The following is a 24,735-nucleotide window of genomic DNA, read 5'->3' on the forward strand; positions in this document are numbered from 1 at the left end:
GATCCAGAAGGTCACTGGTTCAATTCCCAGTCGGGGCACATGCCTGCGTTGTGGCCTGGATCCCCAGTGGGGGGGGGGGGGGTGCATGAGAGGCAACCACACATTGATGTTTGTCTCCCTCTCTTTCTCCTTCTCTCTAAAAGTAAATAAAATCTTTTAAAAAATTCTTAGTAGTAGGTGTGGGGATTCAATGAAGTAACAGAGTGTACTTTTTTTTTTTAATCCAAGTTGCTATATTAATCACATTGGCTGCCCTGGGAAAGCTCCCCTTTGATGTTAAAGCAGTTCCTGAAACTCAACACTCTAAAGCTGGACCCTTTCCACCCCCACCCTCCCACCTGAATCAGCCTTCTAATTCTGTCTTCTTCCCAGATTCTATGCACAGGAGTAACAGCTAGTCTGTCACCTCTCGCAGTTGTTTCTTTCCTTCAGATGTTTGTCAGCACTTCTGCTTTCTCTGGACCCTCACCACTTCCTACCTCAGCTAAGAGTTTCTTTCTTCCCCAACAGGCTCTGGCAGCCTCCCAGATCCCACCTTCCAGCCTAACATTTGCAACTTTGCCCTTGTTTGTGAGATTGTTTCTGATTTGTGGGACTATGAGTCTCAGGCCACAGACCTTCCTGTGCAAGAAATGTAACTTTCCCCCCTTATGACTGGTTAATTTTTTTTCAACTCTCTTTTCCACTGGAGTGGTAGAAACGATCTCAGACAGTTCAGGGTGTTTACCACTCTTGGTTCATGATGAACACACTTTTTGGAAAATTAACATAGGGCCACAGCGGGGAGAGGGGAAGGATTCATCTAATCCTCCGTGTCAGTTGTTTGAGCTGCATTATCCAACCTGATCCTCTGTCATGCGGAATGAACTCAAAGAGTCTCGAGGCTCTGCTAGAAATAAATGATGAAGATTAAAGGGTCTTAGAGTTTGCAAACTGGGAACATAGCTAAGCAAAACCCCCAGAAGTATTCCAAAGAAGAAAGAATAGTTAAGAGTTCTTACAGTAAAAAGTGCATTCTTGAGCGTTATCAGTCCTACATTCTTAGCCCTCTGACTGGTCCAGATGTCAATGTAGTCTGGATGATGGATGCCAGGTGGTCCAGAAGATGGGTGCCAGGAGGTCTGGTTACATCAGTGGTCTGGATATGTGAGTCCTTCAAGGCCTACTCAGAGGATTATCTGGAGTTCTTGTATATTTCCAGATGTGCATCCTAGTATTGACACAGGGCTGCAAGGTTCAAAAAGTTTAAGTTCCCAGGCTAGTTAGAACAAGAATTGAGTCTATCCTCATGCCTCAACCTTCCTAATGCTAATGATTTTAGCAGTTAAAGTGACTCTATTTTATACAGTCCCTATCTTCATTCTTTCTGCAGTCAATTGTCCACACAGTTTGCCACTAAATCTATCCAGGAAATGGAGCTTCTTCTGTATTCCTGGCCAACGGAGGAGAGCAGAGCGTTCCTTGCTCAGGGACCCACCAACACCACATATCCCCTTCCTACCGTGTCTCCCTTCCCAGCCTAGGTATGCTGTACCCCCTCTGTGGAGAGGGTGAGACTGGGGGGAGTAGGGAGGACTCTGAGATCAAGTTCTTACCTGTAATATTTCCTGCAAAGTCAAATGCCCTGAATCCTTTCTGTGCCCACGGGGGCTGGCCTTTCAAACTCAAAAGCCTTGAAAGGACCCCCCTTTTCCTCCATTCTTCTGTCACAGCCATAAACTCCTCAGCAGAGGGATACCTCTGGTTTCACTCACAGTGGTATCTCCACTGCTTGGTACAGTGCCTGACTGGCACACAGTGGGTCTTCAATAAAGATTTGCTCACTAAATGAGTTACTAGGTCTCTCTCCCATTACTCTGTCCCTCTCCAACCCACCCAGTTGGTATCTTCCAGAGGAATCTTCTGGAAGTGTGGTTATTACTCCCTAGCTCAACTGCTGTTCTGCTGTTGACCCCCCAAAAAGCCTAACCACCTCTAGTTCAAGGCCCAAACCAAATGGATCCATTTTAGTTTCTGCCACATTCAGGCACTTGAGATAGATACCTGGCCCATCATGCAGCCTGTCATTCATCCAACAAGTTAGGAAGCTCCTGCTGTGTCAGGCATTGTGTCAGACTGAGAAACAACGGTGACCAGGAGTTCACATTGGGGGTTCTTGCCATTGCAGTTCACATTCTAGCGGAAAGCCCAGACATCAAACAGATACTTGTTAACAGTTCAATGGTCATAGTTACCCAGAATGGCTCAGAGGAGAATTACAGGATGTGGTGGGGACTAAACTTCAGTTAGGGGTCAAGGAAAAGGCCCCAGAAGAAGGCCCCATTTAAGGTGAGATTGAAGTTTGCTTTGGAAGGTATGAGAGGAGAAGGGAAGGAGGGGGTTGAGGAAAATGTTCCAGGCAAAAGTACTGGAACCAGCCAGAGTGGGCAGGTAAGTTTGAGAACTTGAAAGGCCAGTGTGGCTGGAGAGAGATGAGGTGACACTGTGGAGATCAGTGTGGACTAAACGGTGCAGTACTTAGGGGAAGAGCTTCCACTGCCAGAAACACCCTCGTTCAGGTCTCAACAAAAAATGTCACCTCCTCAGAGATGCCCTCCCTGCTTAAAGTAGCCCATCCCTCCAATCTACAGCACCTCCCATCCCCTTTATTCTGATTTGCTTTATTCTTAGGATTTACCACCCTGGGATTTTCTCATGTGTTGATTGTCTAGGCGTCTATGTGTTCCCCTGCCCCGCGACCCTGGAATGTAAGCTCCAACAAAGCAGAAACCTTGCCTTTCTTGTTCACCATTTGTACCTCCAGTTATCACAAGGGAGGCGCCTAATCAATATTTGAATGAATGAAAGCCTGGGGAGTAATGAAATTGATTTTTCATTGAAAGTAGATGATTGGCTGTTCGTTGGGAAGTGGACCCAATTAGGATGCAAGACCAATTAGAATGCTATTTTGCTGGTGCAGGGGAGAGTTGATATTCGTCTGGACAGTCTTGCTTGGCCTTCAGGATAATGAGGACAAATACGAATATTTACATTGTACTTAACTATGTGTCAAGTTTAGTTGGAAGCACTTTTTAAATATTAAGTCCTCACCTCAACCCTATGAGTTAGTTCAACCTTTATTATCACTGCCCTCTTTCACAGATGAGGGAATTGGGCAGAGGAGTTTCCACAGTTTACTAGCGGGGTGGAGTTTGGATTAGAGCGCACACAATCTGACTTCCGAGTCCAGGCGCTCGGCAACTCGGCCATACCTGCAGAGTTACGCCATGTCCCTAATCTGCTCTAGTGAGTATCGGCTGCGGCAGATCGCGGGGCGCAGGAGGCCGGAGAGCCGAGCGGGAGGATCTGCAACTTTTATTCTCCTCTTCAAGCCTTTGCTTGTGCTGCTCCTCCTCTTGGGATGCCCTCTGTTCTCTTCTATCTGCATTTGGCTCCATGTCAAAGTCAGAATCACAACTCTTCAGGGAAGAAGACTTAACTGAACACACCTGTCTGTCCTGTTGCTGGTCTGGATCCCTTACAGCCCACACCACGTGTTCGGTACAGGACTTCTGGGAGTACTTTATTTTATAGTTATCCACAAAGAATTCTACACGATCTGAGTTGGAAGGGACCGAAACGTCATGTAGGAAAGAGGCAGAGAAGTTCAAGACTTGCCCAAGATTGCAGAGCAAACTGGTAGTAGAGGCAGGACCCGAACGGTTTCTTGGCTAGTGTTAGTCTCTCAATCCATCTGTGTCTGTGCTTTCTTCACCGGGTCACCTAGCAGTGTGTCTCAAAGGGTAGTCAAAGAAACACCTCGGAATCACGTGGGGCACGCACCGAAAATACAGGCTTGCTAAGGCTGACCTCAGGAATATGCATTTTAGCAAGTTCGTCAGGAAATTCTCGGGTACACCAGAGTTTGCAAAGACTATGGTCCCATGGCCCAGCGCACATAGATCTCAAAAATGTTGCTGAAAGGCTTTAGTTTTCCATTCCCACTGCATCATGGGAAATGTAGTTCCGGATCTCTTCTTCTCCGGCGGAGGGGAGCATTTTACGGAAGGAGCCGCGTTGGTCCGGAAATAGCCGAGTGTTCTCTGGCGGGCCCTTTCCTGCCCGGCTGCATTCTGGGAAAGGGCAGTTTCCGTTGGGTGCAGGAGTCTGAGGCGCGCGATCCGCCGCAGTCCCACGTGAAGGGCTACGCGATCTTCGCTCGGCGGGGCTTCTCCCCGCTCGCCGCGGAGCGTCCCGGAAGCAGCGGGGAACAAGAACTGGCCCGCGGCAGCTCCGAAGCTAATCCGGGAGCCCGGTGTGTGGCGCCTCGGAGCACAGCGACGGAGCCATGTCCCTAATCTGCTCTAGTGAGTATCGGCTGCGGCCGATCGCGGGTCGCAGGAGGCCGGAGAGCCGAGCGGGAGGATCTGCAGGCCGCTGCGGCGCCGGGGCAGGGCCGGAGGTGAAAACGGGGCTTTCGGGAAGCATGGCGGCGGCTTGTCAGGACGGGGGTCGTCCTCCTCAGCGAGGGATGCATTTGCGCAGCGCGTTAGAGTTTACGTAACGCCTCAAGTTTATTATCGTGACATCACAGGCTAGCCACCTCGTATACGCAGTGGAAATTGAGGCCTGGGCAGAGGGAGCTGGTGCAGGGAAGCCAGCTCTGGTGTAGCAATCAGGATACCCAAGGCTGGTGCAGGATCCGCCTCCGATAGGCTTTGTGACCTGGTGCTGGGCTCTGGGTCAGTTTCTTCTGCAAAACGAGAGCATTGCACTGGGTGTTGTTTGAGCTCCCGCTGGGCTAGCAGAGCTTCTGCAGTTTGCGGAGTGAGTGAGTTAGAGTCAGCGGCGGGGCTGGAAGCCATGTCTCGATCTCCCAGACTCACCCTGTGCGACTAATGAAAACAGCGTGCGTTTATAAAGCCTTCAGTAGTTTACGGTGCGGTTCCAAGGCTGTGGGCTCATTTTATCCTCACAAGAATTTTCCAAAGGCGAAGCAAAGGGCCGTTGTTTTTCAGATGAGGATGTAAGGTTCAGGGAGAGCGTGGTTTATCTGATGCTGCAGTTACGTGGCAGAGCTGAGCGATGGAGCTATGTTCTCTGATCCCGAATCCATGCTTTTTTCAGGCTTGTGCCGTCTTCCCTTTTGGTATTTTATTGTGGCCTAAAGATGATGTTTTCCATTCTCATTGTTTCATCACTAGTTTCTCATCCCTTTCTCTGTTTGCTTCCTAACTCTTGAGCCCTTTACTCTTAGAATCTCTCCCTAAATGCAAAAACAGGGAGGGAGGAAGGAAGGAAGGAAGGGCTGTGATGGCTAAGAAAAGGGACACTTAACGTTGAAGAAGTCACCGTTTGCAGAGTATTTTCACATTTAAATTGTTTGCTCTCGGTCGTGAGGAAGCTTCCCCCCACATCCCCAGCACCGTCCTTCCTCTCGTGCGCTCAGCTGGCAGGTGTTGCCCAGGTGCCTGCGGGGCATGGGCACCGTCCGAGGGCAGCCTCGACCTCTGTCCTCAGGAGGTGCGCAGGCTGCTGAGATGGCGTGCAAACGAGGACTCTGCTGCGGGTGGCTGTAAGGATGCGTGAATCTGTGGAAAGTGTGGACAGGCGTGCTTGCTGGGTGACTAGTAGACAACATGCACATGCACAACACATTTGTGTTGTTATAGCACTTACTGCACCGCTTTGTGATTCCTTTGCCTGGTGGTCCGTGTAGGCTGTAGACCAGAGATTTTCAGCTGGCATGCTGCAAGAATTTTGAAAACATGTGATACCTGACTCTTTCCTCAGGGACACTGACCTCTTTGCCCTTAGATTGTCAAATAAAAATGTAACAATAGCCAACACAGCAATAGCTGTCTGGTGTGAGTGAATCAAAATTATACCTATTTTTTTTTGTCAGATTGGCAAAAAATATAATACACTTTTGGCTGTGCCAGAGAATTTTAGTAATTAGTTTAAGTGTGCCGTGAGGTGAAAAAGGTTGAAAATCGCTGCTCTGGACTGAGATTGAGTGGCTTCGTGTGTTGCTCCGTGTCCTGGAGTGTAATGGTGCCCAAGCATCTTTGTTCAAAAGTGGAGGGCAGGGATGATTGATTGACGGCTCTCTGGGTGCCTGGCTCACAGTAGCTGTGCAGTAATTGCTTGTTGGCTGTCTGACTGTCAGAGACTGATGGAGAAGCTAGTTGTGTAGCCAGAAAGCATTCTGGGGACAGTTCAAAACTGGCTTGGTGTCATGTCTTGATACCTGTTCGCTGAGTGTGGGGACGGTCTTGCTGAGGCCAGCAGCAGAGAAGGCATCCCTGCGGCCCAAGGCCCCTCTCACCGCCCCACGTTCCCTGGCCTGCCTGTTCTCCGCAGTCTCCAATGAAGTGCCGGAGCACCCGTGTGTGTCCCCTGTCTCCAATCATGTCTACGAGCGGCGGCTCATCGAGAAGTACATCGCAGAGAACGGCACAGACCCCATCAACAACCAGCCTCTGTCCGAGGAGCAGCTCATCGACATCAAAGGTGCCTAGAGGCTGGCCTCCGGCTGGGGCCGTCCTAGCTCAGAGCTGGAGAGGGCGGACGGTGGTGTCAGCACTCGGGGGGAAGAGAGGATGGCCTGTTCATGAAAGCTACTGGGAGAAGAGTGGCAGAGGAGCCAGGCTTATGGTTCCTCACGCCTGCTTTTCCTCTCTCGGCAGTTGCTCACCCGATCCGGCCCAAGCCCCCCTCAGCCACCAGCATCCCCGCCATTCTGAAAGCCTTACAGGATGAGTGGGTGAGTGCCTGGGGAAGAGTCGATGTCCTCCTCACTCGAAGACATCGCTGGACTAGGACTTGGGGGTGGGAATGGTGGAGCATTATTTTCTCTGGAGGGGCAGGATGCTCGTCGGGGAGGAGCTGGTTGCTGCAGTCACACAGCTCTGGGCTCTGTGCTTAGCTCCACCACCATGTGACATTAGGGAAGTCGCTCACATGCGCATTCTAGTTATCTGGACGGTACAGCATGAACTAGTGCCTCTCAGGGCTTGGGAAGAAGTAAAGTGTAAATTTCATGACATCAGGGGCTTGTTTCATCTGTGGGCGTGTCCTCAGCACCAAGAGCACTAACACTTGAGTGAATGAGTGAGTGCCTCTTGAGGAACTGCCTGGCACGGTGCCTGACACAGCAAGGGCAGTCAGCAGACAGCGGCGGCACTGTTACCCCCTCTTGGTGAGGTGATGGCATGACATCTGAGATTTGCTGGTGAACTAGTGAAGGTGGGCGTGGGAAAGAGCTGGCTCCCACTCCTGTCTGTGTGCCCTTTGGGTCACAGATACCGGTCTAGGCTGCAGGATGGAGACAGTGCCCTCTGTGCCAGGGCTGAGTGCTGGGTGCTCCTGGCTCCTCCCCACCCCCTCACAGTGATGTTTCCTCCTCCCAGGACGCGGTCATGCTGCACAGCTTCACTCTGCGCCAGCAGCTGCAGACAACGCGCCAAGAGCTGTCCCACGCACTCTACCAGCACGACGCCGCCTGCCGTGTCATTGCCCGTCTCACCAAGGAAGTCACTGCTGCCCGAGAAGGTGCTGCCTCTCCCCCCAACCCCCCACTCTGGGCTGGTCCTGCTTCATCGTATCCCATAGCTAACACTGTCTTCTCTCTCAGCTCTGGCTACCCTGAAACCACAGGCCGGTCTCATTGTGCCCCAGGCTGTGCCGAGCTCACAGCCAAGTGTTGTGGTGAGTGTTGTCCCCTGCCCACCCCCCCCCCCTTTGCCAGCTGCCCTTTTGTGTGCAGTGGCTCGTGTGGCTCTGCTGTAAGTGTCTTTGGCATTCCATGCCTCCCTCACCCTCACCTTCCCTCTATGCAGGGTGCAGGCGAGCCGATGGATCTGGGCGAGCTGGTGGGAATGACCCCCGAGATTATCCAGAAGGTAGGTCATGCTCTTACTTGATGGGAGTGCTGTGGGCCCTCGCTGTTCACCCCGAGTCCCGTATGAACAGAAACCCCATCCACGTGGGGAAAGGGGAGAGTCATGCAGAGCACAGACTCCGACCAGACTGCCCGGGTTGGTATTTTCATGTCACCATTTATAGACGTTATGACCTTGGACTGAGTTAGGCAACCCTTCTGTGTTCATTTCCCTTGCTTCTGAAGTGGGAATGGTAGTACCTACTGCGTAGACTTACGGGAATTTAACAGACTGATCACTGATAAGTGCAGCTTGTAGCTCTTCTTGTTATTGAGGTACTTTGCAGATACTAAAACATGAAAACATCTTTTCATGTTTTTTTCCCCTGAGGGAGACAGGACAGGAGCTAGCACTTTTATATTACAGATGGAGAATCTGAGACTCGGTTCAGAGGCGCAGCTCACAAGATGCAGAGCTGGCCTGACATCCGGCCCAGCGCTCTGCTACACTTGCGGAGCCCCCTTTGCAGGGCTTGGTAGTTTCTGTCTTTGCCAAACAGTTCAGACTGTTGCCTTGCCTCTCGGCACTCATTGTAGCGGCATAGACCTGGTCTGGGGGCTCTGCAGAACTGGCTCTCTCCTCGCCTAGCCATTTGTCACCTCTGTGGCCTTGGGCAAGTGACTTCACTGCTCTGAGGTTCAGTTTCCTCCTCCGTGGAACAAGGCCATCAACACCCACCTCGTGAGCCTGGAGTGAGAGTAGAAAGAGGTGGTGCTTCTAAGCCTGTAGCACAGACCTCAGCAGATAACGAGTTTTTGCCGGTGTTACCAGCATCCAACATGCCGATGTCTTGGCAAAATAACTTGTCTCACATTAAGTGTATTCTCCTCTCTTCCCCAGCTTCAAGACAAGGCCACTGTGCTAACCACGGAGCGTAAGAAGGTGAGTTTTCTCCCACAGCCAGGAGAGAGAGCTGGCCAGGTGGGGGCAGCTGAGCCCTTTGGAAAGGCGGCTGGCCGAGCCCTGCACTCACCGCCGCTTTCCTTGGGGGGGCTTTCGCTTTTCCTCAGAGAGGGAAGACTGTGCCTGAGGAGCTCGTGAAGCCAGAAGAGCTCAGCAAGTACCGGCAGGTGGCATCCCATGTGGTGAGTGGCTGGGTCCTCTTGACTCATACACACTGGGCCCTCGGCGCTGTTTCTGGGTGGGCAGGCCAGCCTGGAGCGCACTGGGCAGAGAGCTGTCCAGGGCCTCTGGCCCCATTTCTAGCTTTGGCTGCTGAGTTGCCAGGGCTCCTCTCCCTGCCCAGCTCTGGCTTTCCTGGTAGTGCAGGGAGGGAGGTACTACATCCGGGCAGAAGGCCAAGTGCCGTGGATAAGGAACACAAGTCACGCTTGTTCCCCGGGGTCGGGCTGGCCGTGGGGGAGTTGTGTGGCTTTGTGGCCTGCCTTGACTCGGCCATGACTGAGTTTGGTGCGCACAGGGGTTGCACAGTGCCAGCATTCCCGGGATCCTCGCCCTGGACCTCTGCCCTTCCGACACCAACAAGATCCTCACTGGTGAGAGCGGGCCTGGCCCAGCAGGCTGTGGTGGGGGCAGCAGTGAAGGTTCATGCTCCTGTCCTGTGCGTGGGCCTGGGGACAAAAGTGCCTCCTTCAGTAGAGGGACCTGGAAGGGCTTGAACTTGACTCGTTTTTGGATCTCCTGTGCGCCCTTTCCAGGTGGGGCGGATAAAAATGTCGTTGTCTTCGACAAGAGTTCTGAGCAAATCTTGGCCACCCTCAAAGGCCATACCAAGAAAGTCACCAGTGTGGTGTTCCACCCTTCCCAGGTAAGGGGTTCTCCTGGCCACTCTGGGTCCCGCATTCCCAAGCCCTGTTTCAGTGGTTTGGGGTCCCAGAACCCGCCCCGCCCCCCGCTCTCTCCTTGGTAAAGCAAAGTAGGCCTGAGAAAGAGCTCTGACTCTCTGGAGTAGACATTTAGGGGCCTCTGTTTGGAGTCGTGGGGTTCCCCTTTACAGGACCCACTAAAACGGGTCTTCAGACCAGGTGGAGAGAGGTAATATGTAGCTTCCAAAAGCATCTTCATTGAAATCGTTTGTGTTAGAAAAAGGACTAAACCCTGCTGTGTTTATAACACAAACCACGGAAAACAGCTCAACCAAATCTCGACTCAATCTGAAGGCGTATTCCCGTGGTCCTCGGGAGTGGGGGCTAGAGACCTGGTGTTGGCTGTGGAAAGGGGGCGTATTAGATAGGTGGGGGCCTGCTGTTTCAGAGGGCCAGCGCAGCTCATGACACCAGACTCGTGGCGTGGTGGGGTTTGAATTTTTAGATGCGGGGCAGTTTGGGTTTGGGTGTGTGGCTGGGTTTGTGCTTCTCACAGTCAGCATTTCCCGGTACCTTCTGGAAATGAGGAACGGAAGAGTAACGGGGAGTTTTTCATAAAAACAAATTCATTCAGATGAAAGCACCCCTCTCTTAACTACTGGGTGTTGATATTTTTCTCTTGTGATATCACATTGGCAAAAGATGACGGTTGGCTTTACCTTAGTTTTTAATGTCCTGACAAGTCATTAGTTGGTGACGCTATGTAAGTTCTCTCCCTGTCACAAATTTTTCTAAGAATTCTTAAGCATGGGAGACAGTGAACATGCCCTTGCAGCCCCCTGCAGACCCAGCACGGCTCAGACCTGCACTGCCTGAGGCAGCGGGCATTGGCTGCATGTGCTTATTTACGTAGAAGAAGCAATTCTGTTCCCCAATTGGAGTAGCCCCGGTACCCTGAAGGTGTAGGATATTGCACTCTGCTGCAGTTATGCTTTTTACCACTAGGTGGCGAGGCCTCCTCTCTAAGACTCAATCCTGTTGGATTTACTATTTGAATGTCATTTACCAGTGGCCGTCCTGGCATCATTGGTGGGTGGTTCCAGGCAGGGCAGGGCAGGGCAGAAAGGGGAAGCACTTGCTGGGGTTGCAGCTGTCCCCAGCCCCTTTCGGGAGAACGTACGGTCTGTCTCTTCTGTCTCACAGTCAGCCTCTGCTTTCCTCTAGGAGCTGGTGTTTTCTGCCTCCCCGGATGCCACTATCAGGATCTGGTCCGTCCCGAATGCCTCTTGTGTCCAGGTTGTTCGGGCCCATGAGAGCGCGGTGACAGGCCTCAGCCTTCACGCCACTGGTGACTATCTCCTGAGCTCCTCTGATGACCAGGTGTGGTCCCAGCCAGGGTCCTGCAGGGGCCTTGGACATGTGGGAGGAGGGACAGCTCCCCAACCCCAGCCGTCTCCCCAGAACCCCAGGGAGGCTGTGGCCCCTGCCGAGAGGGGCCAGCCATCACAGGGTTCGCCGAGCCAGGCTCTCTGCTCCCCAAAGGGCCCCGCTTTCTCACTGCCTCGCTGTCTTGGTTTTTCTAGTACTGGGCCTTCTCTGACATCCAGACAGGGCGTGTGCTCACCAAGGTGACAGATGAGACCTCCGGCTGCTGTAAGCTGTCTCTCTTCCTTGGCTGTTGTTTACATTTGTGTTGTGTCTGCTCCCTTGTTCCTGTGAAAGTACACGTAGCGCCAGTGCCTGCTGAGTGCCAGGCGTGGCTCTGGGTACAGTGGGGAGTGGGGGGGGGGAGGCCGCCCTCTGCCGCGCCTCGTCTCCCCCAGGGGGCCCTGACCGCAGGTCCCTCTGCCCTCCCCACAGCTCTCACCTGTGCGCAGTTCCATCCCGATGGACTCATTTTTGGAACAGGGACCATGGACTCTCAGATCAAGATCTGGGACCTGAAGGTAGGATGCGGGGGCCTCCCTCAGGCCCCAGGGTCAGAGCTCTGAGGGCTGCTCAGTGCGATCACGTGCTTACGGCCTCTGGTCCGGGGGCTCTCCCGGGGTGGGGAGGTGGTGGCTCTGTGTGTGTCACGTGGTTGGGGTGGTCTGGGGTCTTCGGGCTGGGCCCCCCACCCCTGCTCTTCCTGCTGGCCGCCCTTCTCCCAGAGATGGGCAGGGAGACTTCCTAGAGGTGGGCGTCTGGTGAGCTTCGTTTCCTCCCTCTCACGGCCTGTGGGTGACGTTCACTCGCCGCCCTCCGTCTGCAGGAGCGCACCAACGTGGCCAACTTCCCCGGCCACTCGGGCCCCATCACCAGCATTGCCTTCTCCGAGAACGGCTACTACCTGGCCACCGCGGCCGACGACTCCTCCGTCAAGCTCTGGGATCTGCGGAAGCTTAAGAACTTTAAGACGTTGCAGCTGGATAACAACTTTGAGGTGTGTCCCCCTCCCCCATGTCTCTCGGTTTCATCCTCGCTTGTCCATGATTCACTGAATTTGTCTTCACTCCCAATTGCCCCCCAGTTTCTGTTCCCCTTGTGTGACTTCTGCTCTGGCTCTGGCAGGTGAAGTCGCTGATCTTCGACCAGAGCGGCACCTACCTGGCCCTGGGGGGCACGGACGTCCAGATCTACATCTGCAAACAGTGGACAGAGATTCTTCACTTCACAGGTAGAGGCTGGCCCTGGGACCCTGGGTGCTCTGGGTGCTCTGGGTGCTCTGGCCCAGAGGGAAGTGGGGCAGTCGCACTGGGTGAGGAGTTTCGAGGGGCCGGCATTAACCTGCCTCAGCAGCTTTTAACCACTCCCCGAGGCAGTAGACTGTAGTGACTGAGAAGATGGACTCAAGAGTCAGGGAGCTTGGCTTTACATGCTGGCTCTGCCTCTGCAGGCTGTGTGACAGAGAGCAAGTTACTTAGTCTCCCTGGGGCTTGATAATGGTACGTACCTAGTAGGGTCGATGTGAGGCTTAGATGAGTGCGGGTATGAGTGTGTTAGAACAGTGTCTGGCACATAGAAAGGATCCGCCATCGTCACCATTCAGTCTTGTGTCCTAGTCCTTTGTGGGATTAGAGCCGTGAGTACGAGAGGTCGGGTCTTCACCCTAAGGGAATTTCTAGTCAGGCTAGGAAGGCAGGGGTAAGTGACTTCACAAACAGTTCATTGCGATGGTAAGTGCGAGAGAAGAAAGGCACAAAATGCCGAGACAGTGGATAACGGGTTCTCCAGCCTCCTGACAGCCATATGGCCCTGGGTGCATGGCTTTCCCATCAGTGTTGCAGCTTCTCTATCTTTAAAATGGGTGTGTAGGTACTGGTTTGCAGATTGTGCCAGCTGGTGACTCGGGGTGGCATGCATGGTGACGGGGTGCCTGCTGCACACTTGGGAGCTGAATGACTGGCAGCGGCTGCTGTCTCTGTTGCTAGGATTCTTGCCCCCTTTAGCAGGTTGTGGGCAGGACACCAGATACTTTCCCAGCCGCATGCGCTCCCGACCCTGCCCAGTGTGTGGTGTTTCAGAGGCGTCCCGGCCTAACCGTCTGGCCCGTGGGTGCGAGCGCTCCCTGGACCTGGTGTTGCGACGTGGAGCCGAGGGAGGCGGAGTGGCAGGCTGGAAGCCAGGGGGCTGTAGTGGGGAGCTGGCTGGCTCCGGGGGTGACCCTAAACTTGCCCGGAGAAGGTTGCACTGATGTTCATGGACTGCCCGAGTGCTGTGGGGAGTGTTGCCCAGCCTCCTCTGCCCCCACCCCAGCCCTGCCCTGTGTTCGGGGCCCAGGTTCCCTGGAGCCGGAACCCCAGGAGCTAGAACAAGCTGATGGGCTGTTCCAGTTACATGCGAAGAGTTAGAACTAGATAGGTCCCAATAGGCTGATTACCGAGGTTTAAACTGAGCTGAAAACTCAGCTAAATTTAAAAAATAACAAGTGCAATGGGGCGAACGGGACTCTGCATGCTTCGTGGGTCAGTGATCTCTGCGCAGCTCACGGTCAGCTCCAGCACCCGAGCAGAATCGCAGTCGCCTCCAGAGCTTAGGTGAGGGGAGTGGATAGTCCTCCATTCGAGTGAAATGCCCACCAGCCAAACTCCAGTGCCAGCCCTGTGCATATGCCAGGCCCTGCGTGAGGCCCTGCAGGTGAACGCTGTGCAGTAGGCTGGAGCCCTGCCCGCGGGAGTGTGCAGCGGGAGGGAAAAAGACAAGTCAGGTGCACCGTGGTAATGAGCGCTGGGGGCGGGACTGGATGGGAAGGGAGAAGCCTCTCACCGATGCCTCTTGTTTCTCTCCTCAGAGCACAGCGGCCTGACCACAGGGGTGGCCTTTGGGCACCACGCCAAGTTCATCGCTTCCACGGGCATGGACAGGAGCCTCAAGTTCTACAGCCTGTAGGCCCCGTCCCTTCCGACAGGAGCTGGGCCTCATCTCAGTGGTGGGGTAGAGTTAGGGTTGGGGTGGGGGGAGGACGGGGAGAGACTACTGGGGGGGAGGGGTCCACGGGTGGGGCGTTCACATCATTTCACTCTGGTCTGGGTGGTGGCCCAAGAGCCGTGGTGTCCTGGGCTGCCCTCCTCCGTGCAGCCCCCAGGCCTGACGAGGGCGGACGCGGGAGGCAGCCCTGCCCCCTCCCAAGGCTCAGGGCGGAACCCAGGCCTCTCCCCTCGTGTGGGTCACTGATGGTGGTGGCCGTTCCACACCCACCTGGTTTCGGTTCCCGGGAGACGGGGACCAGCCGAGCCAAGGGAACTGAAGGGATGGGCGCGAGGGCTCACGCAGGGTTTTGTAAGCAGTGATCTAGTTTCATTAAAAAAAGAAAACGATAAACGTAGCCCCTCCCTGTGTGTATCTGTAGCAGGAACACGGGCGCAGGGCGGGTGGGAGGGGGGGTGCGCTGCAGGGTGTGGGCGTTTGGCAGCCTGGCAGTCACTCGCACCCCCCCACCCCTTTTTAAAAATCGCACAACAGAAGTCAGAGAAAATGAAAACAAACCTGACAAGCCGTTTGCCAGAACGTGTCTTCGTGGCCCTGGACATGTCGCTCGTGCTGCCACTTACTTGCCTGGCAGGGAGGGAGAGGCGCAGGCAAGATGGCCTTTTCTTGCCGGTGCGGTGCGGAGCTGTGGGCGTGTGAGTTGGAAGTGGTGGGAAGCCTGCCCCCGGCTGGCTGGAATCAGAACGGAGACTTTGTGACCGGCATTTGGAAATCGGAAGGGGGCTGGCTCGAGGGGAGACGGCCAGTAAATCGTAAAACAAAATGCACCACGTAGGGAGGCCGGAGTGGTCCAGGTGTGGGAGGGGGGATAGGAAGGCGGCCAGCGTGATGACCACCAGGTTGGCCGGGGAGGTCCGTGGTCCGCAGGAGCAGTCCCAGCTGGTGTTGGGTGGAGCCCTGACGGGACGGGTTACGAGAATGTGGGCGGAGGCGTGGGGGTCAGTGACTGCAGGTGAGGAACGTGCCAGGAAGGGGGCAGAGGCACGGTGGTGCCTGGAAAGGGCTGTGGGTCGAAGCAGGGTCCATACTGATGCAACAGAAGACCCCCTGCCTGTGTGTGTGGGCTGGGTCCGTGGTCAAGTCAGTTCGGGCATGCTGAGCAGCCAGTAAAACCTTTGAAAACTCCTGCAGGAAAGAAACCAGTTCACTATTTAACCCAGTTCTCGAATATTTGACCTGGGAAGCCTTTATGTGTATCTGCGACCCCTGTAAACTGTCCACTGAACTCGCCTTTTGGGACCCAAGCCGGAGCTCCGTCGCCCGTCTGTGAGCAGGCCCGTGGTGAGCCTGCCGGCGCACGCAGCCGCCTGCTCGCTCGGATCGCCCGGCTGCCTTCCCAAGAGCCGGCGGGAGCGGTGTCGGGAACGCCGGGTCCCCGACATTTGTCAGTCTACATGGGTGTGGGTCACATGTCCTTCAGCTGCTTTGGGGCATTTATTTCTTAGGATTCGGAAAGTACCATGATCCTCCGTAAAGAGAAGAGCTTCGTGCTGTTCTCCCGAGCTGGGGCATACTTTGAGGAGGAGGGAGGGAACTGAGTGAAGAAGGAGGACTAGCAGGGCTGGGGCAGGGTGCACCCTGAGGCCGAGTGGGACCCCAGGGCTGGCACAGCCCTCGCCAACCTGACGGCTTCTGGCCAGGTCTTCGTGTGTGCTCCAGGTCTTCGTGCGTGCTCGTAAGGTCTGACCTTCCAGGAAACTGAAGAGGTGAGGGCGGGTTCCTGGGGGACCCAGGTGTGGGTAGGGGCACATGGTGTGTCCACTGTGTGTGTGTGTGTGTGTGTGTGTGTGTGTGTGTGTGTGTGTGTGTTTCTGCGGGAATGGGAAGGAAATGGCATGCGTGTTGAGGGGACCGGAGCCACAGCCCTAGAAGAATGGGTCTGGCCCGCGTCCTGGCCCCTGGGAGCCCAGTGGTTGGGTCACAAGGCTCTGAAGTCCTTCCGTGTCTGTCGTGTCCCCTCTCATGTCAGCAGAGAGTCGTGTGGGAGACACTGTGCATACCTTGTCTCCATTCTCAAAACAGCCTTGCAGTCCAGCGGCCCTGGGCGGTTTCGCTGCCCCCCTGTGGGTCCTCATGCCGCCTGTTCTGCCGTCAGGGTGGAGGGTGGGAGCTCGGACTCCAGACACGGGCTCCGGGCTTCGACCCTGGCTGTGGCGCTCCGTGTGGGACCTTGGGCAGGTTGTGTAACTTCTCTCTCCCAGTTTCTTCGTGAGGCGGGGGCGGGTGGGGGATGCTGTATTTAGTGCATTGATTGAGGGGATTAGTGTATGAGAAGCGCTTTCCGCAGTGACCGCTCATGGTCAGTGCCGCCTGTGTTTCTATTGCCGCTGCCCTTTCTGTTCCTAACACTCCTGCTGCCACTAGCGCCACTGCCACTTCTGTTCCTGCTACATTTTACCACCGCCGACACTTCTGCCAACACCGCTTCTGCTGCTGCTGCTACTTTGCTCTCCCTGGAGTCTCCTTCCCCAGGCAGGCTGACCCCGGGAAGCCCCTGGCGCCCGTCTCTGTCCTGGCAGGTGAGTGACCTCGCTCAGCCCTCGGTTTGCGGTTCACGGCTCTGGCATAGCTGCCACCGCGTTGCCTTGGAGGTGCTTGTGCATTTGTCTCCCAGCCAGACTTTTACCTCAAGCGTGGGGCCGTGTCCTCGTTGCTGTCCTGCCCCTTCAGAGACTCAGCCTTGGGGCTGTCTCCATGTCTCTCCCTGGTATGTAAGAGGAGGGGGATGATGGTTAGTCATTTCAACCAAAGTGGACTGTGGAGCTGCCACCTCCTGCCCGTCACAGCTCCAGGTTTGGGCTCAGCTGCCTTGTGGGTGGACCTTTTGGAAGGTGGTCTCAGATTCTAAAGGGTTCGTTCACCTTTCCTGGACCCATATCGTCAGGCTCACGAGGTTTGTATTTAGGGTCCGGGAGCAGTCTGTAGTCCCGGGTGTCTGAAGGGTGAGCGGCTGGAGGTGAGACCAGTGTGTACTGCATCCCACGTGCACGTGAGCCCTCGGAGGACCCCCGCCCCAAGCCCCCTGTCCCTCCACTGTTGAAGGAGAGGGCCTGGCAGCGTTGTCAGTCTCAGTGCACTGTCCAAGGCAGCCACCTGGGGGCACTGCGGTCACACCAGCCTGTCCCAGAACCTTGGCCCCGGGGCTGAGCTTTCTGCACTATAGGACAACCCTGCCGCAAAGGCACCGGTTTTCTCCCCGTTCTGCAGCACAGGCACTGTTTCCCGCTCTGCAGATGAAACCAGCTCAGGGTGCCTTGGCTTATGGCCACCCAGCAAGTGCCAGAGCTGAGGTTTTAAGCCGTCCAACCTCAGAGACCAAGCCAACTACCCCATGAGCAGCTAAGACAGGAGCGGACAGCTGGTGGCCCACTCCAGTTTCCTAGGAGTGTAGAGTTGCACTTAGCCGTGGGCTCCGGGAGTCCGAAGCCCCAGCCTGAATCCCAGCCCTGCAGCGTTCCACGGCCGGTGTCTCTGTGCCAGTGTCTGCCTCTGCAGGCGCCCACAGAGCTGATCCGATCTGTGGGGCAGGGGCGAGGACGGCACACAGGGAGCGCTCTGTGGCTGGGCACTGGCCTCTGCTGCTGCCAGCGCTGGCGTCCAGCGACACTGCCAGGGGCATGTGGCCCTTCACTCCCAACACCTGTGTCATTAAGGTTTGGTCGGCCTCTGCCTTCTTCGCTCATGAACGCTCTGATGATACCAAGTGGCTGGAGCCTGATCCAGCCGGGAGGTGGGGCTGTGCAGACGAGCACGCCGTGGAGCTGGAGTTCTGATGGGGCGCCACCACGGGTGGGGGGTGGCGCCGTTTTGAAAGTCAGAAGCTGGGGGAGAGGTGACTGGCTCATTTTGAAGAAGTAAAAATTCACTAGGTGGACACAGCAGAGGAACAGAGGAGGGGTGGCTGGTGTAAGGAGAGGCCTTGCTGAAGTAAGGAGTGCTGAGAGCACACTCAAGGCCAAAGCCTGGAGGGGAAAAGAGACAGCGGGGCAGCTGAGGGCAAGAACGTTGGGGGAATGCCCAACAGGCTGTATTAAGGCCACGAGGTCGCTGGCCTCAGCCAACAGCGTGAAGTCTCAAATCCCACCTGAAGGTGTTCAAAATGTGGAACAGGTCTTCAACATCTCAAGGTGTTTTTTTTTTTTAATTGTGAAAGACTCATTTAAAAGTGTCTACAATATGCCTTTTCAGTTTAAAGAATAGTAAGCACCCTTGTACCCAGCACCCAGCTTAAGAAAGACAGTGTTGGGGGCCTCTGTGCTCCCAGGAAGGACCCCCCTCCCTTGCAGAGGAAACCACTGTCTGGGAATCAGGGTTGATCATTTTTTTTTGCTTTATGATTTCACTGCGGTACTGGGAGTGGGGGGTGGTTGCTTATTTTTTGAGTTTATGGAAATGAAACCATTAAACGTGCTCTCTGACTTCCTTCGCTCAACATCGTTCCTGAAATCTACCTGTATCGACACACACAACTGCGGTTCACTCACGACTGTGCTAATGAAAGCAAGCAGCCGAGCAGTTCCCTCTAGGCAGCGGGACCAGCACGCACTGGAGACGGCAGTCACCCGGAGGTGCGGTCCTGCCTGGCCCTTCGTCGGGGCAGTGCATGCTGGGAGAGGCCAGCTCAGGGTGCCTCGGCTGACTGGGCTGTGGTGCTCTCAAGCTGCATGGGTAGAAAACACAGCACGTCCTCTGTTGTCATCAGGGAAGGAGCACAGCAACATTACAATGTGGCAGCACCGTGGTCCCAGCCCTTGTCTGCCAGCGCCGTGCTGTGTTTGGGGGTTTGCACTGGCCTTCCTCCAGCACGATCGAGTGTCTTGGGCCCAGACTGTGCGGTGGCAGCTGCTCATGTGACTGGCCAGCAGCAGGAGTCACCGCACTGCACCCATGACTGGGGACGCACCAGCCCCAACTCGGACATCGTTAGGGGCTGAGGGTCCGAGCTCTGTAACTGCCCAGAGCCCTGGACACTCGGCAGTGGCTGGAGGCCATGGAGCCTTGAAAGAGGCCAACTCCTTTTCTGGGAGGCCAGCCTGCAAAGGGTAAACCTCGGACAGGTGAACCTCTCGTTCGTTGTGGAATTCCGTCATAGGAACGTACCCACAATGCTTGTATTTGTATGTCCTGTTGGCGATGGACCTGAAAGTTGTTCCTCTTTTTTTTTTTTCTTTTGCTATTATAGACAATGTTTCCATGAATGTGCTGGTGCAAGAGTTTTCCCTAGGATAGTAACCTAGGAGAGGATTTACTATGTAGATAGTACAGGCAATGACACATATTTCCACATGGTCGTACCAGTTTACACTGACCAGCAGCTGTTGAGTGCCTCTGTCTTTATACCCTCGCCAGTCCTTAGTGTGTTAATTTCCACCAGTCTGGGGGGCATGTAATAATAGTACCTGGAAGTTTGCTCCTCACGGCCATGACCACTGACGAGGTCGAGCATCTCATCACTCACAGGCCACGTGAGTTTATCTTTGACAACGTGTTTCCTTGTGTCCTTTGACTGTATTCCTGTTTTGATTGTGTTGTTTTTTCTTATTGATCTGTGGCAGGTTTTATATGTATATACTTTTTTTTTTTTTTGGATAACGATCCTTTGTCAAAGTGTTGCAAGTATCTTCCCAGTTTGTGCCTTGTCTTTTGGCTATGGTGTCTCATGGTTCTGGTTTTGGGAAATGCTGGTATTATTTGTGATTTCCTGAGAATTTCCTTGAGACTTAGAAATCACATCCTTACAGAAAGAATTTGCCATGGCTTCTGTCTGAAGCCAAGGGATCACTTTAATTTAATTGTCACCCTGGGATTACTTTAAATTAAAGTCAGCCCTTGCGTTTTTTCCAAACTGAACTTTTGAGAGTCCCCCCACCCCCATCCTCGCCCCCCATTCTAAGAATTTGGACTGCACTCCCCAGTGAAGAGGAAAGTTTTTCTTTTAATTTATCCAGCACCAAGATCGAGACAGGCTCCCTTGCCACCCCTCCTGTGCAGGGCGTGCACCTCCCCTCCAGTCCTGAACTGAGCCCCAAGCCCCCCGCAGCCCCAGCTTTGGGAGCAGCCCTGCGCCTACACTCCCCACGGTCGGCCTTCGGCTGGCTCTGCACTCGACCTGCGGTCCCCTGTGCGCGTCGAAGCGGAACGTCAGGGCCCGCAGGGTTCCGTGGAAGGCCCGGAATAGAAAGGGAGTGTCCCTCGAGTTCCTGCTGTTACTTTATTTTTGTCCTGGGTGCACATCATTTTTTTTTCTTTTCCATGGTAGCTCAGCGAAGAGTTCAACATGTTTTTAAAATGTATCTGTATAATCCGTCCTTGGGTGCACAGCAGAAGGTCCATCCGGGTCTCCCGCCTTCCTGCCGCGGGGACAGAAGTGGCGCCTTCACGGGAAACACGCTCACCAACACGCCTGGGCGTGGGGCCACAGCCTAAGCAGCTCGACCTCACTCACGCCAAAGTAGTCTCCCTGTTTGTTTAAGGCAACGCGCCGTGGCGGCGGTGTGATCTCAGTCACAGTGTAAGTAGGAAGGAGCCTGGGGTTTGGTGGGGGCGGGGGGGAGACCCTTGGGTCCCACCTAGCTGTGGCCACTGCCCCTGCCCCCTCTCCGACAGGGCAGGAAGAGAAAGCCTGGCAGGCCCCCGAGCAGCCCTGCTTCCTGCCACAGGTCAGCGAACGTGGTTTGTTATCACCCCATCACGTCTGACTCACATGTTCTCGGGGCTCACTCAGGTGCCTGTTTGTGTCAGCAGGTGGTTTTAGGGGAGGGAGGGAGTTTTAAGTTGGACAAAATTCGGGCTAGATCTTGATATTCAGCAAAGTCAGCTTATACTGCTCCCTGGAGGGAAGTGGCGGGGCCAGCTGGTGCTGCAGGTGCCTCACTGTTTCTGCACGCAGACGCTTTGACGTGGAAATGCAGAGAAAAAGTTACGTGCAGCTTGTCAGTTCCCAAAGTGACCTTTCAAAGCTCTTGTACCTGCGGAACCTTGATAGCAGGGAAACATGTGCACTGCCACAGGGGTGTCGTGACGAGAAGTAAATGGATGCTTTAAAGATTATGGAGGGTAAGGGAAGGTCTTGGCCACATTCAAAGATAGAAATAATGAGGGAGAAATAAATACTCGCTGTTACAAAAGTCTCTCAAACAGCAGGATGGAAGGGCCCCACACAGAACGCCCAGTGGCCGACTCCATCATGGGGAATGTGTAAGATGAGGATGTTGACCCCTTAGTTAGTGAAAGCTCTTTACAGACAAGGAAAGACAAGTGGCTGTAAAGATGGTTGGCTTCTAATCGAAGAGGTCTATTTTAGAGTTTATTTTTAGAGAGAGGGGAAGGAAAGTTGAAAGAGGAGGAGAGAAATAGCCATCTATTGCCTCTCATGGGCACCCCGACCGGGACCGAACCGACGACCTAGGTGTGTGCCCTGACTGGGAATCAAACCGGCGACTTTTCGCTTGGTGGGATGATGTCCAACCAGCTGAGCCACACTGGGCAGGGCAAAGAGGTCCGTTTTAGGTCAGCAGTGCTGTTTGCCTTATGGTAGTCCGATGGGCAAAGATTCAGGACGATCCAGTCCGTGGTGGCCAGGCTGTGGGAGAACAGACCTGCTCTGTCCCAGAGCCGGATAACCAGGAAGGGGGACGCGGTTTTGGGCCCAGCAGTTCTCAGAATTTACTCCAAGAAGACAGTATACAAAGAAGTACGTGCTGACATAGTTGTGTTCAGTACTTGTTATTCTTAACAGACTTGAATGTGTAATTTCCATTAAATGTATAATTTAACCGCATTATGGGGGAAAGTTCATTAAAAATAAGGAATGAATTTCTGGTCAGGGTGGAGGCATAGGCAGACACGCTTTGCCTCCTCACGCAACCACAGAGAGAATTACGACTAGCTCTCAAAACAACTAGAGCTTTCAGGAAATCAAACTGTATGGAAGAAGTCTGGCCACTAAGGATTTAAAGGAGCTGCACTCATCCAGACGGGTAGGAGGAGCGAGTCGCAGAGGTGTGCGGTGACGTGGTGCAGTGCAGTGAGGCTGGGGCAGTGGGCGGGTCAGGTGGCCCCACACTCACACGAGGTGGATGAAAACTGGGAGGGATACCTTCGGGGTGAGAGGTCCCAGCCCCAGACCAGACCACCCAGCCCAGGGTTCCTGCACGGGGAAGATAGATCCCCATCACTTCTGGCTGTGGATACACCAGTGGGGACTGGGGCGGTGGAGGAAACTGCCAGATTTTCAGGAGAGTGCACTTAAAGGGCCCACGCAGACTTAGAACATGCACAAACCCACCCACTCTGGGATCCACCACCAGGGCGACAGCTGGAAGGGCACCAGGCACGCACAGGAAGTGGGTGAAGCGACTGGAAATGGGGCCGGTGGCAGGCAAACCCCCAGAAGCCAGGCAGCAGCACTGTCCCCTCGCTGAGCCCTCCCCCACACAGAGCCACAGGGCAGTGAAGCAGGTCGCCCTGCCCTGGCGAGCACCTAAGGCCGCCCCACACAACTTACAGGTGCCTTTTCTAAGACGGGGAGTCAAAGCAGCTCTGCCTCAGACACAGACACGAACACAGGGAGGCTGTCGAATTGAGGAGACAAAGAAACATGGCCCAGATGAAAGAACAGAACGAAACCCTAGAAAAAGAACTAAACTGAATGGAGAAAACCCACCTATCAGATGCAGAGTTCAAAACACTGGTGTGATCAAGATTCTCAAAGAAATTGAATATGGCAAAAACATTAAGGGAAGAAATGAAGGCTACACTAAGTTGAAATAAAGAAAAGTCTACAGGGAACCAACAGTGGAGGGGCTGAAGCTGAGAATCAAATCAACAATTTGGAACACAAGGAAGGTAAAAGCATTCAATCAGAGCAGCATGAAAAGAATTAAAAGATGAGAGGCTTAGGAATCTCTGGGACAACTTTAAATACACCAACATCAGAATCATGGGGATGCCAGAAGGAGAAGAGGAAGAGCAAGAGATTGAAAACTTATTTGAAAATGTAATGAGAGAAAACTTCCACCATTTGGCAAAGGAAATAGACATACAAAATAGACATACAAGTACAGGAAGCTCAGAGAATTCCAAAGAAACTGGACCCAAGGAGGAACACACCAAGATACATCATAATTGAAATGCCAAAGGTTAAAGATAGAGTCTTAAAAGCAGCAAGAGAAAAAGTTACCTACAAAATGGTTCCCATGAGAGTAGCAGCTGATTTCTCAAAAGAAACTTTGCAGATAAGGGACTGGCAAGAAGTATTCAAAATGATGAAAAACAAGGATCTACAAGCTAGACTACTCTACCCAGCAAAGCTATCATTTAGAATGGAAGGGCTGAGAAAGTGCTTCCCAGGCAAGGTAAAACTAAAGGAGTTCATCATCACTAAGCCATTATTACGTGAAATGTTAAAGGGACTTATTTAAGAAAAAAACCAGGACTATGAATATTAATAGGGCAACAAATTCACAATTATCAACGGCTAAATCTAAAAAACAAACTAAGCTAACAACCAGAATAGAAATGGAATCATAGATGTGAAGATCATTTGGAGGGTTATCAGCTGGGAAGGGAAAGGGAAAGAATGGGGGGAAAGGTATAGGGAATGAGGAGCATAAATGGTAGGTGCCAAATACATGGGGAGGTTAAGAATAGTATGGGAAATGGAGAAGCCAAAGAACTTACATGCACAACCCATGGGCATGAACTAAGGGGGTGGGTTGCTGGAAGGAAAGGGGGTACCCAGCGGAGGCAGGCAAAGGGCAAAAAATGGGACAACTGTAATAGTACAGTCAACAAAATACATTTTTTAAAAGGAAAAACAAGATGTCTGTCTCAAAAACAGAGAAGTCAGCTATGTGATTCTAACCAGTATTTATAGAACCGTGCTTTGTGTCAACACCGCACGGATGCCATTTATAGAAGCACCTTCTGTGCTGCACATGGTGTGTGCTGCAAGGGTGTGGTAAGAAGGAAGCGCTGGAGCTGGCAGAACCAGAACCCCGACGTCTAAGAGCAAGCCAGTCTGGCTCCCCCAACCCACGAGCAGGCCAAGAACTCTCACCGACTTCACGCTAATCCTGAAGAGTGTACCCTGTAGTCCCTGCCAGGCCAGCAAATTGGACAGAGCTGTCACCCATCCCTAGCCGCAGATGGGGACAACAGTTCGGGATAAGGGTGTTACTCAACCGGCTTCCATAGCAAGGGCCCGGATATTCTGGCCCTGTTCTGCTGCCCCCAGCTAGAACAGCCTGAAGGCAGCAGTTTCCTGCAGCCCTTCCTCGTCTTGGGCTGTAAACTTGTCAAGAAGGAAGGAAGGAAAGAGAAAGAGAGGAGAAAGAAAGATGGGAAGCATCAAGTTTGGGGTAGGAACAAGAGGACATTCTAGCAGTGAACAGCAGTCAGTAAATGTTGGCTAACGGTTCTGTAGTGCCCCAGGGGTCCTTGCCTACTACTAACTCCTTCCCTCTAACGCCCTTCTGGGGAGAGGTACCACTCCCACTTGCAGATGAGGAAGCGGGCCCAGGAAGGTTCAGTAAGCCCTTGTCACCCAGCTGCTAGGGGACGGAGCCAGGGCTGTTAAC

At 53.8% G+C, this 24,735-nt stretch overlaps 2 protein-coding genes across 4 annotated transcripts in view; both read left to right on the forward strand.

Annotated features, from left to right (window-relative positions):
- Positions 1-4,110: 4,110 nt before the first annotated feature.
- Positions 4,111-14,124, forward strand: PRPF19 (pre-mRNA processing factor 19). The gene is made up of 16 exons (XM_045854976.1): positions 4,111-4,346; positions 6,343-6,492; positions 6,669-6,745; positions 7,392-7,533; positions 7,616-7,689; positions 7,821-7,883; positions 8,763-8,804; positions 8,933-9,007; positions 9,343-9,418; positions 9,581-9,690; positions 10,913-11,068; positions 11,272-11,341; positions 11,549-11,634; positions 11,940-12,110; positions 12,239-12,344; positions 13,959-14,124. The coding sequence occupies exons 1-16, from the start codon at positions 4,328-4,330 to the stop codon at positions 14,054-14,056; spliced, it is 1,515 nt and encodes a 504-aa protein (XP_045710932.1). The 5' UTR covers positions 4,111-4,327; the 3' UTR covers positions 14,057-14,124.
- A 2,342-nt stretch (positions 14,125-16,466) lies between these two features.
- PTGDR2 (prostaglandin D2 receptor 2) overlaps positions 16,467-24,735 on the forward strand; it is a 29,944-nt gene continuing 21,675 nt past the window's right edge. Inside the window, exon 1 of one of the 3 annotated variants that reach the window (XM_045855273.1) lies at positions 16,467-16,674. The gene's annotated coding sequence lies outside the window, so the exon portion shown is untranslated. Of the gene's footprint in view, positions 16,675-20,571; positions 20,667-24,735 lie in introns of those variants that run through there. The other 2 variants (XM_045855270.1, XM_045855271.1) reach the window with 2 other exon arrangements.

The sequence above is a fragment of the Phyllostomus hastatus genome, unplaced genomic scaffold (genome assembly GCF_019186645.2).
Source record: "Phyllostomus hastatus isolate PE091 unplaced genomic scaffold, TTU_PhHast_1.1 phas_scaffold_11, whole genome shotgun sequence".
Taxonomy (NCBI): domain Eukaryota; kingdom Metazoa; phylum Chordata; class Mammalia; order Chiroptera; family Phyllostomidae; genus Phyllostomus; species Phyllostomus hastatus.

Coding starts and splice junctions, on each gene's coding strand:
- PRPF19 (XM_045854976.1), top strand. Junction 7,690..7,820: donor GCTCACAGCCAAGTGTTGTG/GTGAGTGTTGTC, acceptor CCCTCTATGCAG/GGTGCAGGCGAGCCGATGGA. Junction 9,691..10,912: donor TGGTGTTCCACCCTTCCCAG/GTAAGGGGTTCT, acceptor GCTTTCCTCTAG/GAGCTGGTGTTTTCTGCCTC.